Source organism: Sprattus sprattus, assembly GCF_963457725.1.
Source record: "Sprattus sprattus genome assembly, chromosome: 2".
Taxonomy (NCBI): Eukaryota; Metazoa; Chordata; class Actinopteri; order Clupeiformes; family Clupeidae; genus Sprattus; species Sprattus sprattus.
In genome coordinates, this window is record NC_137921.1 from 33,439,839 (window position 1) to 33,457,451 (window position 17,613).

Consider the following 17,613-nt stretch of genomic DNA (forward strand, 5'->3'; position numbering starts at 1 on the left):
GTCCGCCGCACTTTGCCAAGGCGTTACTGAAGCGTTTCTGCCTGAAAAAACACGCGTATGTGTATCTGAGCCCTTACATGGCATTAGTATCAGTTTGTCGGAGTATGATTAAATAAACGACACGCTGTTGCGTAGTCAACGTGAAACTCTCCCTAATTCGTTTATTGCAATCTCCACAACATTACACTTGGCATGACAAAACTATTCTTGGATAAAAAAGCAGACTATAATTTCCTTTATTCATTATAGCATCACTGTACATCACTGACAGCTCGATAACCATCCCGCTACTGAAACTGAATTATCTTGTGGCCACTCGTTATGATCTCGAGGCCACGCATTAACTATGTCGAGGCCACGCATTAATTATCTTGTGGCCACGCATTATTTTCTGGTGGCCACGAGTTTGTATTGTGTGGCCACACATTATATTTTTTTTATCCGATGTCACCTAAGGGGCTCCGTATGAATCCAAGGATCTCGAGATAAATTCAAAACACTTGCTCTTTGAAATCTGCTACAAATAGGTTCATTATGAAACACCTTCACAGCTTATCTGGAAAATATAATGCTCACTTCACCTGCATCCACTTACCTACCCAAGTGTGCTATCTAGTGGCCACTCTACCACATTTCACTAGAAAAATAAGGCAATACAAGCAGCCGATGCAGAATTTAATTTCAGATAGAAAAACAAGAGGCAAAAACAAGGAACTGTTAAAATTTTTAATGTAATTCTCAAATACATTTGATATGACAATTGTACATAAACTTTTACATAACAACATGTTTCAGCAGTTAGCTGCTTTGAACTTTTTTATTATTGTTTTATTTTTTTACTTTTATTGCTAAAGCTCAAAGCAAAGAGAGACAATGTACATAGATTTTTTTGAATGGTCAGAATAGACAATTCCCCTCAAGGAGATTGACTGCACAGCCCAATCGATATTAACGGCGCAATAGAGAGGTTGTTTGTTGGCAGACCCATCGTAGGACAAGTCAACCGCTCCCTAGCTTCCCCTAAAGAAGCCCTTAGATCCCATTTAAAATCCCCCAACTCTTTAGCTCTTGGCTGAAGCTCTTTTGACTCCTATCAGTACAGATAAAGAAATAACAATCTCTTCAGGTAAAATAAAACAAGAATAAAAAAAAAACACACTCCATTGCTATACCCTACCAAAGGCAAACTGACTAACCAGGACAAAAACAGGTCTATGTGCTCCCTCAGGGAAGGGGGAAAAGAACAGAACAATAATGTTCTAACCACTGACAACCAACATAAAGGAGAAGGTGAAAAGGCCAACACCACTAACCAAACTCGACACTCGGGGGGGGGGTCAAGGTTCCTGTGTGAAGCGGTTCTGGAGCTGGCTCTCATTCGCTCGACACTCTCAGAGATTCAGTACTCGCTTTGGGAGGGACTGAATCACAGTGACACTTCAGAAGTGACCTTAGCGTTGGTGCAGAGCTACATGGCATTCCGACAGAGACCACAGTCTGCTCGTGATGCCAGTCACCTGATGAGAATGCATTTTTTCACGAGTGAATACGCTCAAGTTAGCGCGTGGCTCCGGACCCCTACAAGATACACATGTGGTTAAGATATGAATGTTAAAGAGCATTTTGTTCTTGGCCCATTTCCGTAGTGGGACTACACGTCTACACATCCGAATTGAGGTAAACAATGCCTCCTCCATTCACCTGCCTTGACATCAATGTCTATGCTGTGCAAGTGATCACAAAACGTCCCAGTCATGGGTGGGGGGTGGGGGCAGTCATGAGCCGGTGTTATAAAACTCGAAACATCTTGGCTGACTCCCCTGGGCTGATAGGGCCGATGTTTGAATATTTTGTGAGAACATTGCCTCTTCGCTCCGGCTTTGGCCGATAATCGATTATTGATCAATCAATAGTCAGTAATCAATATCCGGAGGGCAGATCACAACTGTTATGTTTATATTTTAGGTCTACTGTAATAGCAAAGAGGCCCTTCACCTAATGAATCCGACAAAAACAGACCTCAGTACTCTGATTCAAATCGAGTATGCCTCTTTCCAAGATGAGGTCTGACGGTTAATGCCAGGAAACCTACTTAGGAATTTTGGATTTTTCTGTAATTTGACCATAAACCCTAAGGCAATTCAGGAGGGCTACTAATACCTATACTTTGCACTAATCAGCCCCCATCAGAAAACAAGAATGGAAATAAACACAACCAAGGAATTCAGTAGGGCTTGTGCGGGTCATCTCCTAAATAATAACAATAAAAAAAAGCTAGAGTGTAAACATTTGTACTGTAGATGGAGATCTACCACTTCACATCGACCCTAAAGAAGACCTTTTGATCAATGTTCAACCCCTGCTAACGTAATTAAAGTCATATTCATATTGATGGGAGAGAGACAGACAGGGAACGCAAGAGAGAGGAGAGAGAAGAGAGAGAGAAAGAAAAAAGAAAAGTGCTGAAGAATCGCGGCCCTTTAACAAAGACAAATGCCTTACATTCATATCTGAGCCTCTGTGCCCAAAATGTACTGTGTCTCTGCTGCAGAGCAGAATGTTGAGAATATGTCAGACAAAGAAAAAACTAAACAAAACAAAAAAAGGAAAACAACAAACACGTACACACGTACACATACACACGTATAAACAGTGACAAATCTATAGTTTGCCCAGAAAAGTACAAAATAAAGAGGATTATCTTTTACAACACCTCAAGGCTGCTTGCTCAGTAATATACATATAGATTTCAACATACTCTTAAACCCGATAATACTCCTACAAGTTTTTTTTTTGTCTTTTTCTTCGCACTGTTTTTGTAGTTAAAATACATATTTTTCACATCAAAGGCTTGTTTTGTAGTACAAGATGAGGAGTACAATATAGTACAAGGATTCAAAGAGTATTCGTCTCACTGCTCTGAGGAAAAAAAGGGTAGCTACGCTTCACTGAAGGAAATAAGATCAACTTGTATTAATCTATCTCTCTTTTAAGAAGTACTGAACAAACACCATTGTATTTGTGAACACTGACTTGTAGCCTGCTCTGTGTTGAATAGTGCCTCCTCCCTCAAACAAGCAAGTAATGGCAGTAGAAATTGCAAATATGAGACATGTTTATATTGTAAACACAGTTAAAGAGGGACTGAGGGAGAATGGGTTAGGTGGGGGTGAAGCATTCATATGTTGTAATAGTAGTAGGAACTACGTGCCATCTCTAGCTCTCTAAGGGTTGCCATACTGGCTTTTCCAGCACAGCTATGAATGCTGACTAACCATTGCAATGTGGCTGCATTAAAACTACAGATCAGATCTGAATGAGAACATTGGCAGTTTTTCCCCTCTTTCTAACCTTCTATGAATATCTAACTCCCATAGCGTACAGAGAGGGGATGCCTTCAATAAAACGCAGTGAAACAATCCAGTTAAAATAGTAACTGACAGATATAGGCGTCAAATGATGACCCGGTGTTTCTATTACTATGGTGTAAATAATAATCATTTAATCCCTTCAGATACTTTTGAAGGGTCTGTGTGGACCTAACAGGACTTTGAAATGGAAACGAAGAGACTAAATGTCAAAAAAGTGGGCATATAAATCTCTTAACAGACTGAGAACAGCTATAAAACAATGTGTTTGTCTTTATAAAAGATAAAGTGTGATTCATAGGTATTACTCCATGACAAGAAGAAGAAGAAAGAAAAAAAATAAATTTGAAATGATGTTTTTAAAATGATGATCTGAGAGCTGGCTGATTTCCCCCCTCTCAAAACAACAATTCAAGGCCTTCAGGAACTATTACTACTACTGTGATTTGTTTTTCTTCTTCCAGTTAGTGGATAGACAGATCAAATGCATACTGTCAAAACTCTACATCTGAACCACTGTTAAAACCTTTACACCTGAACCACAAGTAAAATAATCTTCAGTCAACCCCCAAACCTTTAGAGATCCTTCTGTCCGATGCCCATCCGCTCATCAATATGATGAGACTTCCGCAAGCCGCCACTAGAGGCGCTGAAGTTCCACCGCCCTCCTCCCTCCAGTGCTGCCCAATGTGCTGCAGAGAGGGGGAGGAGGCCGAGCGCACAGATATGGAGCAGGAGGAAACACCTGCATAGGATCCAGCCTGGAGCGCCATCTGCTGGAGGACAGAAGTGCTGACTGAGGCAATGGGGTAGTCTGCTTCGCTCCACAGGGAGAGGTTGAGAGAGAGAGAGAGAGAGAGAGAGGTTGAGGGAGAGAGAGAGAGAGAGAGAGAATGGTGTGGACTGGAGAAGAGTTGAGGTTATGTGCTCTCTGTGGACTGAGCTTCTCCTTCTTCAGCCTCACCTGTTGAGAAAAGAAAGAAAGAATCAGAACACCAAACAGCAGCAGATGCAAACTACAGACTCTACCAGCTGGAAACTACAGACTCTCTACCAGTTGCAAACTACAACTCTACCAGTTGGAAACTACAGAATCTACCAGCTAGAAACAACAGACTCTACCAGCTAGAAACTACAGACTCTACCAGCTAGAAACTACAGACTACTACTTTACCAGCTGGAAGCTACAGACTCTACCAGCTAGAAACTACAGACTCTACCAGATAGAAACTACAGACTACTACTTTACCAGCTGGAAGCTACTACACACCAAAGAACAGAAGAAAGCAGAACAATATAATGAACCTGATGTTTCATTCTGCACAGCATGCACTGGCTAAGTCCAAAATCAAGCTTTGACCAAATGATTACTCTCTTATTTAGTAATTATGCACAATATACAGTTATGCACATCAAGCTAAGTATCTGTGCTAGTTAAGTGACTAAGTCCTATGAGTGAACAGGAGCACTAAAGTCAAATATGCAGACCTAACAGAACAAATCTGAATCCTGAAACCACAGAGCCAATCAGATTCCAGGTAACAACCAGCTACTCCTGACAACAACCAACCAGTCACAATCTAGACATCTATCATCCAATCATAACCTACAAAATAACGACCCCAATCATTTCCAAGAACACAATCAGCAAATCACATATAAATACAGAACATAAATAGACAATACGTTTTCAGAACCAAAACCATAGTTGTCATCTGTCAGGCAGCAGAGTAGAGAGGCAGACTAGGGCTGGGATAAACGATCATTTTTTAAACGATTAATCTAGCGATTATTTTTTCGATGCATCGATTAATCTAACGATTAATTTTTTCAGTTCGATTCGATTATCGATTATCTCCCCATTAATTCACTAATAGCAATTTACTATACATGTTGATTTCTACATCTGGGGAAAAAAACATGAATCCCTTGACATTGCAATATGTGTTTGTTTATTGCTCTTCAAAATTCCAAAATAAAAAAGAAAATTGAAGAAAATCACCTAACCAGGTCATAAAAATGTTGTTTGTAACACTCAAAAACAGAATACATGGTTAAAGACAAAGAACCAGCTTATTTTTGTGTGGAGGAACGTAAGCATTCCAACATGCTCAGGAGTCAGGCTTGCCCTTTAATTCCAAAATAAAATTGAAAATTGAATATTGAATTTTTTTCAAATGATGCATCGGCGCGAAATATTTTGCGTCGTCCCAGCCCTAAGGCAGACACATGATCTTATGACTATATAACATATAACATTACAGTAGTGGCCCTGGATCTTATGGCTATATAACATTACAGTAGGGGCCGGGGGCCTGCATTTCAAATGAACTGTAAAGTCGACCAACAAGCGCAAATGTAGGCGAAAATATGAATTCACAGATGGGTTCATATGGCTTACCAGTGAACAACCAAATGTGCTGTCTGTAATTAGGTTGCCTAGAGGTTAGGTGTTCCTCTTTCCTACAACACATACCACTGGCCGGCGCAGGTGTGGGCGCTGACACAGCCGCCGTGGCAGTGCTGGAGCCGTGCTCGTGCTCGTTCTCCTCGTCGCTGTCCTCCTCGTGGGAGCACGTGATCTCGGGCAGCGGCACCCTGACCTCCGGCTCCTGGTCGGCCCGGCTGCGGAGCGCCAGGCTGCGGTGGTGAAGAGCTGCGAACAGCTGCCCCGTGTCCTTCGAGCTGGCCTGCAGACACATCACACATCAGCCATGTGCACTTCTGGACAAACAACCCAAAACAAAATTAATCAACCTGCTGCTTCACAGCAGGTCTTGGATCCCCATGCAAGATAAAAAGAGGTCTCCAAAAACTTACTAGAAGCTCTAGTTCTTCACAAACCTGTATCAAGACAAGAGTGTGGACCACAAATAAACTGTGTTTATTTGGCTGATTTGAGAGATTCATAAGCCTTACCGATATGAGAAAGACCTTGACCCCCTGGTCCTCAGTGTCCATAGCCGTGATGCGGATGCTCTTCTCGCTGGCCTTGTCCACCTGCATCTGAGGCCACAGTTTTGTGTTGAGGATCAGCCGCAGACTGCCCTGGGTTCTCATCACTGCACAGAGCATACAAACCACAACACATCAGCTTGAATTGAACTAGGCTCAGGGCAACATGACCACAGATGTGAGATAGTTGCGATCTAGACAACGTCAAGTCAATTCACAGCAAGCCATTTTGGAGGAAAAAAAAACAGCTGAAGCAGTAAACATTAAAGTTTTAAGGCTACTGATTGTAATTGTGTGTGCAGGGCAATAAAACAATTATTATATGGCAACGACAGTATGAGCATTCTGATTGGCTAATGGGTAGTCATGCCAGCCGCGTATTGACCTGCTCGCCGGTCTGCCGGTCTGATACGGATCCTCATTGCCCTCTGATGTCATCTTCAAAAAGAGTGATATTGATAGACCTCAAAAGCAATGAGGAAATTCAGAAGCAGCGAAAATGTGCTATTGAAAGTGATGATGAAGACTAGACTACTATAGTTTTAATCACTTGTGTTGTTACTTTACTGTAAATTAAAGCCATTTTAGCTGGGCCATGTTGTTCGTTTTCTAATTATCATTGTAACTTGAAGTTAGCAAGTAATTGGTTGCTAGGCAACGCCTAAAACAAACTGTGTCACGGGAAGACTTGAGACCTGAACGAAACGTTTTCTATTTACAACTACCATTTCTTTTTATTTACAAAATGAAAGGAGCTAAAAATGCCATATAATAAACAACTTACTAACCTCGACAGTTCGGTCATGCCGAGAAATATCAGACTGAGGCTTGATCTGTCAATACGTTCGCTCGGTCGATACGTCACAGCCTCAGTCTGATATTTCCCGGCATGACCTCACTCTCGTTTAGTAAGTAGTTTTATTCAATAATAATTGATGGGACGGACTTAAAGGGATAGTTCGGTTTTTAAGACATGAAGTTGTATGGCATCTACATCACCAGTCTAATTCAATCCACGCTGACTTTACCTCCGACAGCGTCCTGTGAGCAGAGTTCTCGTCCAGTTTTGGTCAAACCGAAAGTAGTCCGGCAGGTTTCTAGACCCAGGAAAATAAAACGTTTCTCTTCCCAAAACATTATGTGTTCAAAAGAGTGATATATTTGCATCCCAAAACCGTTGTAGTGGAAAAAGTCACACCTCGTTATCACTTGGCCCTATTTTCATTACGCTCGATAATGCAATCTCACAGCTAGAGTCTACCTCTTTGATTCGCGAAAGTTGATTCGCGAAAGTTTGATTCACCAAAGTTGCCTGAGAGAAACGTCCATCACAGGAAAACGATGCTTTATGTCAATTTTATCAAATGTTGTCTCAGTTTTCATCGTTTTCCTGTGATGGACGTTTCTCTCAGGCAACTTTGGTGAATCAAACTTTCGCGAATCAACTTTCGCGAATCAAAGAGGTAGACTCTAGCTGTGAGATTGCATTATCGAGCGTAATGAAAATAGGGCCAAGTGATAACGAGGTGTGACTTTTTCCACTACAACGGTTTTGGGATGCAAATATATCACTCTTTTGAACACATAATGTTTTGGGAAGAGAAACGTTTTATTTTCCTGGGTCTAGAAACCTGCCGGACTACTTTCGGTTTGACCAAAACTTAACGAGAACTCTGCTCACAGGACGCTGTCGGAGGTAAGTCAGCGTGGATTGCATTACACTGGTGATGTAGATGCCATACAACTTCATGTCTTAAAAACCGAACTATCCCTTTAATAGAAATAATGTGTATTACCCAATCGTGACTGCAGTGACCCATCATCTTTTGATGCCATGTCATTCAGTCGGAGTAGTCCTCGTCCTCTCTCTATCCAGGACTGAGCTGGCTTGTCAAACACGAAAAGCTTGCACTGTATCTAAGAAAACAGAACATAAACAAAAACATAAACACAGCGTGATGCATGCTCCACCATCTTGAATCACATCTCTAGATGTAGTCAGCGGTTTGGCCAACCTGTAGCACGTTGCTCTCGGACTCCTCCCCGGTGCGCACCTCCACCCTCTCCAGCAGGCACCTCTTGGCTGTGGCTTTGGTGTAGGCAGCAGCAGACTGCACCAGCGACTCTGTCGCACTGCTGCCATCTGGAACAGGAAGCAAAAACAACAAACATTCACTCACCAACTACCACAATGCTGAATGTATGAATTCTGTGAAATGCCTCTTTTAATTGCTGACTGCCTATGCTTGCAGCCACTCTACTTGGTTTCAGGCAGCCGCAGTGTGTGTGTGTGTGTGTGTGTGTGTGTGTGTGTGTGGCAGTAGTACCCTTCTCTGGGGTGCTCTCCTGTGAGGAGTTAGATGGCTCAAGGACTGGAGCAGATGATGAAGCATCTTTACTGCCCTCCACTGATGCCTCGCCGCTTTTATGGGGACTCTGAGAGAGAGAGAGAGAGAGAGAGAGAGAGAGAGAGTGAGAGTGTATGAGTGAGTGAGAGAGAATGAAAGAGAGAGAGAGAGAAAGTGAGAGAGACAAAGACAGAGAGAGAGTGTGTGAGAGAGAGAGAATGATAGAGTTTGTGTGTGAGAGATTGAGAATGAGAGAGCGAGTGAGAGAGAGAGAGAGAAGAGAGAGATAGAGAGAGAGTGTGAGTGAGTGAGTGAGAATGAGAGAGAAAGTGAGAGAGACAAAGACAGAGAGAGAGTGTGTGAGTGAGAGAGATAATGAGAGAGAGATGTATTGGAGATGTACTAAAGTTAAGAGATATTGCACCAGGACAAATAATGTCTCAGCACGTCTTACCAGGACACGATCAGACATGTTCTGTCCAAACACAAACTTCGCACTGGAGTCAGCATTGTTAGCGGCGCGGTCGGTGCTTCAGGGGAAAACACAGGACCAAATCTGTTATTTATCTGTTATTGCCGGGTAGGCCAAATAATCTCTCTTCAGTGCACCAACCCAAACAAAAGCAGAGACATACCCCGTGGTGTTGATATACTGTAGAAAGTAATTGGTTTCCTCTGACTCCGACAGGGACCCCCTGTTTTTGCTTTTTGATGAGTTTTCTTCCACCTGTACAGAAAATACAAGGAGATAAATGACAGGTTACAGAGTATGACGGTTAACCAGAAACATACTTTAAAAAACAGATTGTGAATATCATCTTTTGAAAGTGCCATTTTGGTGAACTCAAATTAGCCATAATTATGGCTTCTTTCGAGGTGCTGTAATCAGCAGGTAAAATATCAATATATTTAAAGTGCGTAACAAAAGCAGGAGACTGAAATGGGCCAATTATTTTGCACTACACACTGTAAGGAGGCATGGACTGTCTGGTGTAAGTTAGCAAAAAATGCTAACATGCTCTGAAATTCTAAATCTGCATTAATATGACTATGCTAACAGAATCTTTAAGTGTAAATAACCTACTCGTAAAGTTAAAAAACAAGTATGAGGCAGGAGTATTTAAACTTTCAACTGATACTTTCGAGTATTTGCTATTTCACTAGTAGAAGATACTGGAAGATACCATTTAAAAGTTGAAAGTATCACATTTGAGAAAATGACCGCAAGTTCTTGAAAAAAGCTGTGCTACGTTATGATATGTGGAAAACTGACGACCAGGCCTGCCCTTCTGATAAGGGTGCTGTCTGGTACAGAACTTGACAAGATAGAACATGCCAATAATAATAAGTGACTTCAACGTGAGGGCACTGCAAGCTACATCAGATTTAACGCCCACGTCAATCAGCCCCCTTGTGAGTGTCAGTAAACCAAACCTTTGCTCGGTCTCGGAGGTTTTGCCCGAACACAAACGTAGCTTCCAACTGAGGGCCTTTCTCTGCCGTGTTCTTTCCTTGCACCCTGGCTTCATCCTCTGCTTTGTCGCTTGCCTTAAGAATAGAAATGGGGAAAGGGGGGGACGGACAACAATCAGCACCATTTGTGCTTATAAATAACATGCACTTGTGATGTGCCTCTGTTTGGCAGGGGGGGGGGGGGATCTGTGAAACCCTATACAGCTCACAGACTAAAGCTAAAGAACATGCCCTTGGGCTTTGAGAGCCAAGGGTAGGCACGGCTGTCACTACACCAACCGTCTACCCTTCCCTGTGCACCTCATTTCCAATGGTCAAACGGAGAGCGTAAAGCAGCCTACAAACTTCCAAGTTCATCCTTCAATCCCTTGACTGAACTCAGTAAAGAATGGCAGAGATTGTGAAAGACAGAACAACAGAAAGAAGAAAGACTGAGGACCTAAACATCTCACCAGTGCCTTGGCCATGTCCTTCGTGCTGCCCTTGGTGTTGTCCTCTGTGCTGTTCTGAGCATCTGAATGCCCCTCTGACTGCTGGTTCACTCCATTGGTACTGCTCTTTGAGTCTACAAGTAGGAGAGAGGGACCAATACACCCGCTTTACATGCAATGTAACTACAGTACTGACAAACTATTCTCCTTCTTACGCTCAGTCACCTCCACATATGCGTCAGCATACAGCCATCTCCAGTGCTCATAAACAATGCCATCATCTCCAATTCCAATGAAGTCAGTTATGGTTGTGTGAGCTGACTTACTGCACTGGGCGAAGGCCTTTGGTGGAGGTGCCTGTAGCAATGCGGGGCGAAGGACACTCCGCTGCTGTTCCTTGGGCTTCTGACTGGGCACTCCTGCAGACAAAGTTCCAGATTACAAACAGAAACAATCGTATACAGACAAGGCTGATTACGCTTAGACACACAGACCAACCCTTGAATAATACACAATTATAGCAACAACAACAACAGCAACAGCAACAGCAGTGTAATTTTTTTGTGGTCCCAAACATTTTCACTAGCCTCTCAGCCTTGCTATTATTTCTTTCTAGATACGACATCTTAAATGTGTAGCAGCTTAAAAACTACAAGTTGTTTGTCTAGATGTTCATGTAATCTGTTTGTGATCTGTCTGGTCCTGGGTTAAGCAGGATTGGACTACCAAGGCAAAACATACAGTACCAGTCAAAAGTGTTTTCTTTACTTTTATTATTTTATTATTTTCTACATTGAAGACATTTGAACTACAAAAGAACACATATGGAATGATGTTCTAAACAAAAAAAGTGTTGTAGAAAATAATAAAAGTTAAGAAGAAACTTCTCAAAAAATGAGAAGGTGTGTCCAAACTTTTGACTGGTACTGTATACTTTCACACGTGTGCTCTTACCAGTACTTGGAGCCTGGCCATGGATCAACGTCGGGGGTTTCAAGCGAAAGCCAACAGTCTTCTCCTCTGATAACAACAATGAGCAGACATTAGGATGTTCTTCTGGACACATTTCATGTATATACATATATATATATATATATATTTTGCTAAGTGTTTTTGTTTGTTTGTTTATTTTAGATAATTTAATGTCTTCTCTGCACAAAGCACATTCAGAAGGATTTCAGAAGAAACTCCACTTCGGTGGATTTAGGAAAACATTTGCCATTCTCCATAGTTTTTTCTTCTGTGCTTTCTTCTGAACTTCAGACGACTCTCCGAACGCGAAATAGCAGTCGTAACTGCCGGAATCTTCTCAAATGCGATTCCACGGGCCATCTTGTGGTTATTTGAGGAATCGCGTTGAGGAATGACATTTAAAAAAACTCCCCAGACATCCTCGGATTGAAATAATTATGATAATAATAAATACGAGAATATTAGTATCATTAACAATTACGTTTCACATTTACAGTCATAATTCTACGAAGTAGTATTTATTGTTACAATATGGTCTCTATTGCTCGTAGCTTGACTGTTCTCTCCCTTGTACGTCACTTTGGACAAAGTCGTCTGCTAAATTACTGAATGTGAATGGACACGAATACTGCAAATGTAAGTGAATACATAAATAAACACTAAACCCATTCTCTAATAACTAGGACATATAGCCTACTTACTGCATTTCATACCTCTACTCGTGACCAGTCTTCACACTAATGGTGGCCATTTTGTTAGACAGCACTGACTGCAATTTATACTCGTACTCGTGACTGGTCTTCACACTAATGGTGGCTATTTTTCGATTTAAAAAAATAAGTGACTACTTAAATGTGTTTTACGGACTTCGGAAGTTCAACGTAATAAAATATCTCCACCTTATTAATGAACACCTGTTACGAGTTGCTTTCGTGTGGATTCGGGAGATTGCGACAGCACATGTTTCTAAAATTGCGTCTCCTAATAAGGAGCTGGCGGGGCGTGTATGTATGCAAATCCACTTTCACGAGAACGCGCATCAATCTAAGAAACTAATCGGAAGGAACACAGCTGAGAAGACTTCGGCTGCTTATGAACACATTTTCAAGCGTGCGGGAATGCAGCGGAAGCGTTTCTCTTACGTTGTTTTTGCGAAGTCGTGTAAGAAACATTTCTGAAGAATTACAGAAAAAGATCGAGAATGGGTGTATATCATATGAAATGTGCTATATAAATAAACTTGAACTTGTTCCAGTGAATATCTCACATCACGAGCACAATGTCTGGGGGGAGGAAGAAAAACAAAACCATACCTGGTTCTGAATCTGAATTTCCAGTTGGAGACTGACAGAAAGAGGAAGGCAGGAACACGTTGTTCTTGGAAACTGTGAGGGGGAAAACATTACATCAGAAAGGACTTCTCCAGCATGCTCCCAGGCCAGAAAAACTAAAAAACATGGCGACTAACACAGCACCGTTACCAGAGTTGGAGGGTGGGAAGAGTGTAAACGACGAAGCTCTCTCTCTCTTGACAGGAGGGCTGTAGCTGTCCTCTTTATCGGAATCTGAAACCCAAGTGACTGGCAGTTAGCATCATTACAGCTGACGAGCTATTTCTTGTCGTGATGCATTTCAAGGCGAGGCCAAAACTCCTCACCCTCTCCATCTTCAGCACTGGACCCATCCAGAGACCTCTGCAGATCGATGGTAAAACCAACAATTAAAAACACGGTCACCATTTCCTCTTCCTAAATCATTCCATTTCATGACACAAACAGTTCTGCCTTACCTTCTGAGCTTTATCTTTCTGGAACACAAAGACAGGTGGCGCGATGGCAGGTTTTTCTGCAATACAGAAAGATCTGTGATACTATAGTGCATTGTAAGTGGTGGCACACAAATAGACAGAGACAGATACAGTTAAACAGATAACACAATATGGGCTTCAACAACTTGGACATGTGAAATAGCTGGCTGCATGTCCATATGTTCCAAGGCTTATTCACAAGGTCTTCTGTGCTAAATTGTATGCGTACACAAACAAATTAGTCGGTAGTAAATTGATAATTATTATTGCTTCAATAGATATTTTTTGATAACAAAAGATGTTGAACAGAAGTTCAGAACAGAGTGTGTTGAACAGAAGTTTTCTCTTGTGTTTTAACAGGAAACACTTGGACTCTATGCACAAAAAGAACACTTACAACATGGTGTAAGCTAGGTATAATACATATTTAATAAACACATTTTGATGAATCACAAGCATTTTAAAAGGCAAAATTCCGATCAAGTTGGAATTATTCACCTAAAAATTTAATTGAGGATTTGGTGATATTAAGCTACTTTACTTTCACCATAAGGTTAGAGCATGAACCTATGAACAAGTGTTTTTCCCATAACAGTTGGTTCAACAGGGGATCTTTTAAACTGATCTGACTTTTGTAACACTGGCATTAATCATAAACTAATCCAGGCTACACAAAAAATTCAGTCGGTAATAACTGACTGGCTGAGCTGGTCAAATTGTGCACATTTTCACTGAAACGAAGGAATTCTTTGAAGCTACAGCTCTCTGCATCTAGTCATAGTGCCACTAGCTTAGATATCATGACATGGGATGACTTGCCTTTCAACATAATATGCAGTGCAGTATCACCAATTCCTTTACACTGCCTGTTACTGTGAAAAACATATGATCATTTAGCTTTGTATTACAGAATAATCCATAACTCCCTTGTCTAATATTAGAGTGATTATTTAATAACATAATCATAACTGTGAGAATTGTGCAGCAGCACTGACCATTTAGCAAAGCTTTTAAAAACCTTATTTGATGGTGCCTTTTCCTAACTAACCTTAATAGTGTCTGAATTAAAAGGCTAGACCTTCCATGTCTTTTTCTATACCGAGTGCTACTTTTAAAAAGCTGATGAACAAAGAGATGGTTGACTCTTCTTAGCGGCTTGTACTTCAGTGATGGCCAACTAGGTTTGCTTCGTCAGAGAATACTGAACGAGCCCAGAGATGTTGCAAATCATTCTGTGGCCAGCGGCCAGACTCCCAAGTCATGAGACTATACGCTCACTGAGCCTAGAATAGGTCAAGCCAATCCGAGTGGCTTTTATTTACTCATCCCAGCTGCTGAGACTGGCCTAAACGATGAACATACAGGCTGACAAATGTATTTCAAGGACGACAAATGTCCAAAAGCAACATTGCGGCTGTATAATTTGCCTGCGGACTATTTTTAGCCGGTGGTGTGGCTGGCTCAGCTTGCAGATACGTGTATTACTCTGGTTACTTTAATTTCACAGTCCGTGAACAACCACTGCGCTCACACATCCCTCAGGGTCCACAGCGATGTGATGCAACTGAAGTGATGATGACCCCATTTTGGGGCAGAGCTGTGTCAGTATTAAGACAGAACAAGGCAGTTACTTCCTCCGGTTAGTCCATGTAAGGCTTTCACCTCTCATTTGAGAAACAATGAGTACTGTATGTCCCTTAAGTATCAACCAAGACAATTCAACACCCTAAAATGGATTAAATGGATTTATACTGCTGCTTCAACTGTTTACCTGTCCACAATTTAGAATCATTTAAACTTCCAGCGACACCTTCATCCTCAAGGGCATTACAATGACACAACAATTCATTTTCTAAATAAAGGGCACAATAAAAAGGACTCATTAGGCTAACACCATGATGGGCTGTATTTTACCCAAGAAATAACTAGTATAAACTCTGTTTTCAATATAATGACTGACAACCAAACTGCGTTTTGCAATATGATGTTAAATAATAACACCAATGTTTAGGACATTGAATTACATGTTCCTTTTCTTAAAATTAATATTCAAATTCCATTTAGCCACCTCCCAAGATATCTCATGAGTGGAACATTTGCAAAGCATGAAAAGGACAAATTATTTAAAAAAAAATATGTGGATGCTGTGTGAACAGGTCAAAGGTCAAATCACTATACCTCTATTAATAGCTTGTGTCATCATAGGACAATGGCCTCATCATAGCATACTGTGCTTTAGTCAGAGAGGCGGAGGGGAATTTGTAAAAAGTGTGCAATTTGCAAGCACATCCTGATGCTCTTTCACACTTAAATGCAACTTTTACTTTAGGTTTACTTCATATCATTTCAACACATTTTATAATTGAATACGGTTTGGGCACTTCTCTGGTCTGCCATCTTATCTCTACACTCACCCTCATCAGCCATGCTGTCATCTCTGATCCCTACCTCTTGCATCAATAATCACTGGCTGAACACCTTACATTCCTCCTGGTGAAACATTAGGGAGAAGATTTATTAGCTGATGTAGTGGTGATGAAAACCAACTGGGTAGTCTCCATATTCAGCTCAAGCAAAGATAAATAAGATGCTTATCTCAAGCTGACATAATCAGATTTAGGCTTACAGCAAGTTTTTTATTTCTGCCTTAGAGCAGAAAAAGTGAGAAGGAATTCAGTGGACCTTTACGACAGTCATTAATCTGTCTGATTCTTCCATTCACCTACACTGTAAGCCTCTTAGGTCTAGAGCTGGTGTGACCTCTTGATTTTAGGTTGTCTTCAGCACAGAGTAATGCCTGTTTCCGGTATACGTTTTGCAGATGCGTTTGATTCGTTCCCACAATATCCTTTAAAATTAAGGTTATTTTAGATGCTCAGGGATGAATCGTTATCTATGCATGTCAGTGTTCAACACCTCAACAGCGAACCCATGTAGTTTAACTTCTGCAGAACGTAAGCACGCGCTAGTTTAACATGATGTGAGTGACAAACTAGGCTACTAACCTAGAGGAAACGACCAGACGCAGCTGGTTCAGACTGCCAGTCACGTCCTATTCAGCTAATCTAAATCCCAGCAGCGCATTTGATTTCGTCGGCGAGACATGCTGTATTACAACAGGAGGAAAAAAATCCTGGAGGCGGATTAACAATGCATGTCCGTCTGACGGAAACCAGATGCCCATATTCGATCACTTTCACTTACCCTTCCGTTCACTAAACCGTTGTTATTATTATTCCCCATTCCGAAGCATGCCCAGAGAGTTTATTCAAAGGCAAATAGCAGTACAGTAAACCAGCAGTTAACCGTTGATTTTTGCCAAGACAGTATAGGTTCTCTTGCGTGCTCTGCTTATGATAATGTGCCGTTATGTGATTTAACGACAGTACAAGCTCTCTGGGTAGTTAGCGAATCTTAGATAGGCCTAGATGGTTCAGTGGCCAGTTTACCCAGTAACGTCAATTAACGTTTGCTAATAACGTTACAGCCTGGCTCAAACTGACGTTTAACCACATAATTTAGAAGCTTTAGAAAACTTGCAACTAAATTGACAACGCAACCGAAAGACTTCATAAAACACGGACAGAATTTAGATGTCAAAATTAGCATTACGAAAACGCCTAATCAGTTCTCTTGTTTTGCAAGTCGGATTGGCCTGCCTCCCATCCCCTCCCTCCTCTCATGAAAATACAGCCTGCTAGCTGATCAAGATCACAATCCTGAGCAGTTTCTCCAACGCCTTTCCACCACTTTCACTCAGCACGAGGTCGCGACTGATCAGTACGTTGAATCAAACTTCCTACACCTTTTTGACAACCCAACACGCAATTGAATTTACTGTGAATAAGGTTAAGTTCCCCATCGCAATCAGAGTGCTTACCTTCGTTTGCCAAGTCCGCCATTTTACTTCCTTACTAACACCCATGATCCCCTGCGAGTGACATGCGCGTTTTCTCTTTGTTGGCATGCGTTTAGTTTATGTTGTAAGCTTTACCATCACTTAATTTGCCCTTCTTTTCCTTTCAGTTTCCCTACTTGTGTCTAGCACAGACTCCTTATTGAAAACGAAGGTGAGGTGGAAATTGCTCGATAATACAAAAGTTGTTCGACACAAAAAAAAACAAAACTTTTTTTCTAAAACGCACGGCCCACCACCAGATGGCAGGATTTACCAACAACTCTCTCAAGGGCATTTCATAGTAAGAAACAACTCAATAAACACACGTCATCTCAAGCAGACAAATTATCAAAACATTCAT

At 41.4% G+C, this 17,613-nt stretch overlaps 1 protein-coding gene across 2 annotated transcripts; it reads right to left on the reverse strand.

Moving 5' to 3' along the window:
• Window positions 1-800: 800 nt before the first annotated feature.
• On the reverse strand, window positions 801-17,259 carry ranbp3a (RAN binding protein 3a). 2 transcript variants are annotated; one of them, XM_080857733.1, is made up of 18 exons: window positions 17,235-17,253; window positions 15,769-15,844; window positions 13,337-13,392; window positions 13,205-13,241; window positions 13,029-13,112; window positions 12,861-12,932; window positions 11,530-11,595; window positions 10,902-10,994; window positions 10,597-10,709; window positions 10,106-10,219; window positions 9,307-9,398; window positions 9,126-9,201; window positions 8,651-8,759; window positions 8,339-8,466; window positions 8,120-8,240; window positions 6,288-6,430; window positions 5,845-6,058; window positions 801-4,332 (listed from the first exon to the last, which is right to left on the reverse strand). In XM_080857733.1, exons 2-18 carry the CDS (start codon window positions 15,809-15,811, stop codon window positions 4,289-4,291), a joined length of 1,605 nt encoding a protein of 534 aa, XP_080713859.1. In that variant the 5' UTR covers window positions 15,812-15,844; window positions 17,235-17,253; the 3' UTR covers window positions 801-4,288. The 2 variants fall into 2 exon arrangements, with proteins under 2 accessions (XP_080713859.1, XP_080713860.1); XM_080857734.1 differs by lacking the exon at window positions 15,769-15,844 and having other exon boundaries at window positions 17,235-17,259.
• Window positions 17,260-17,613: the final 354 nt, after the last annotated feature.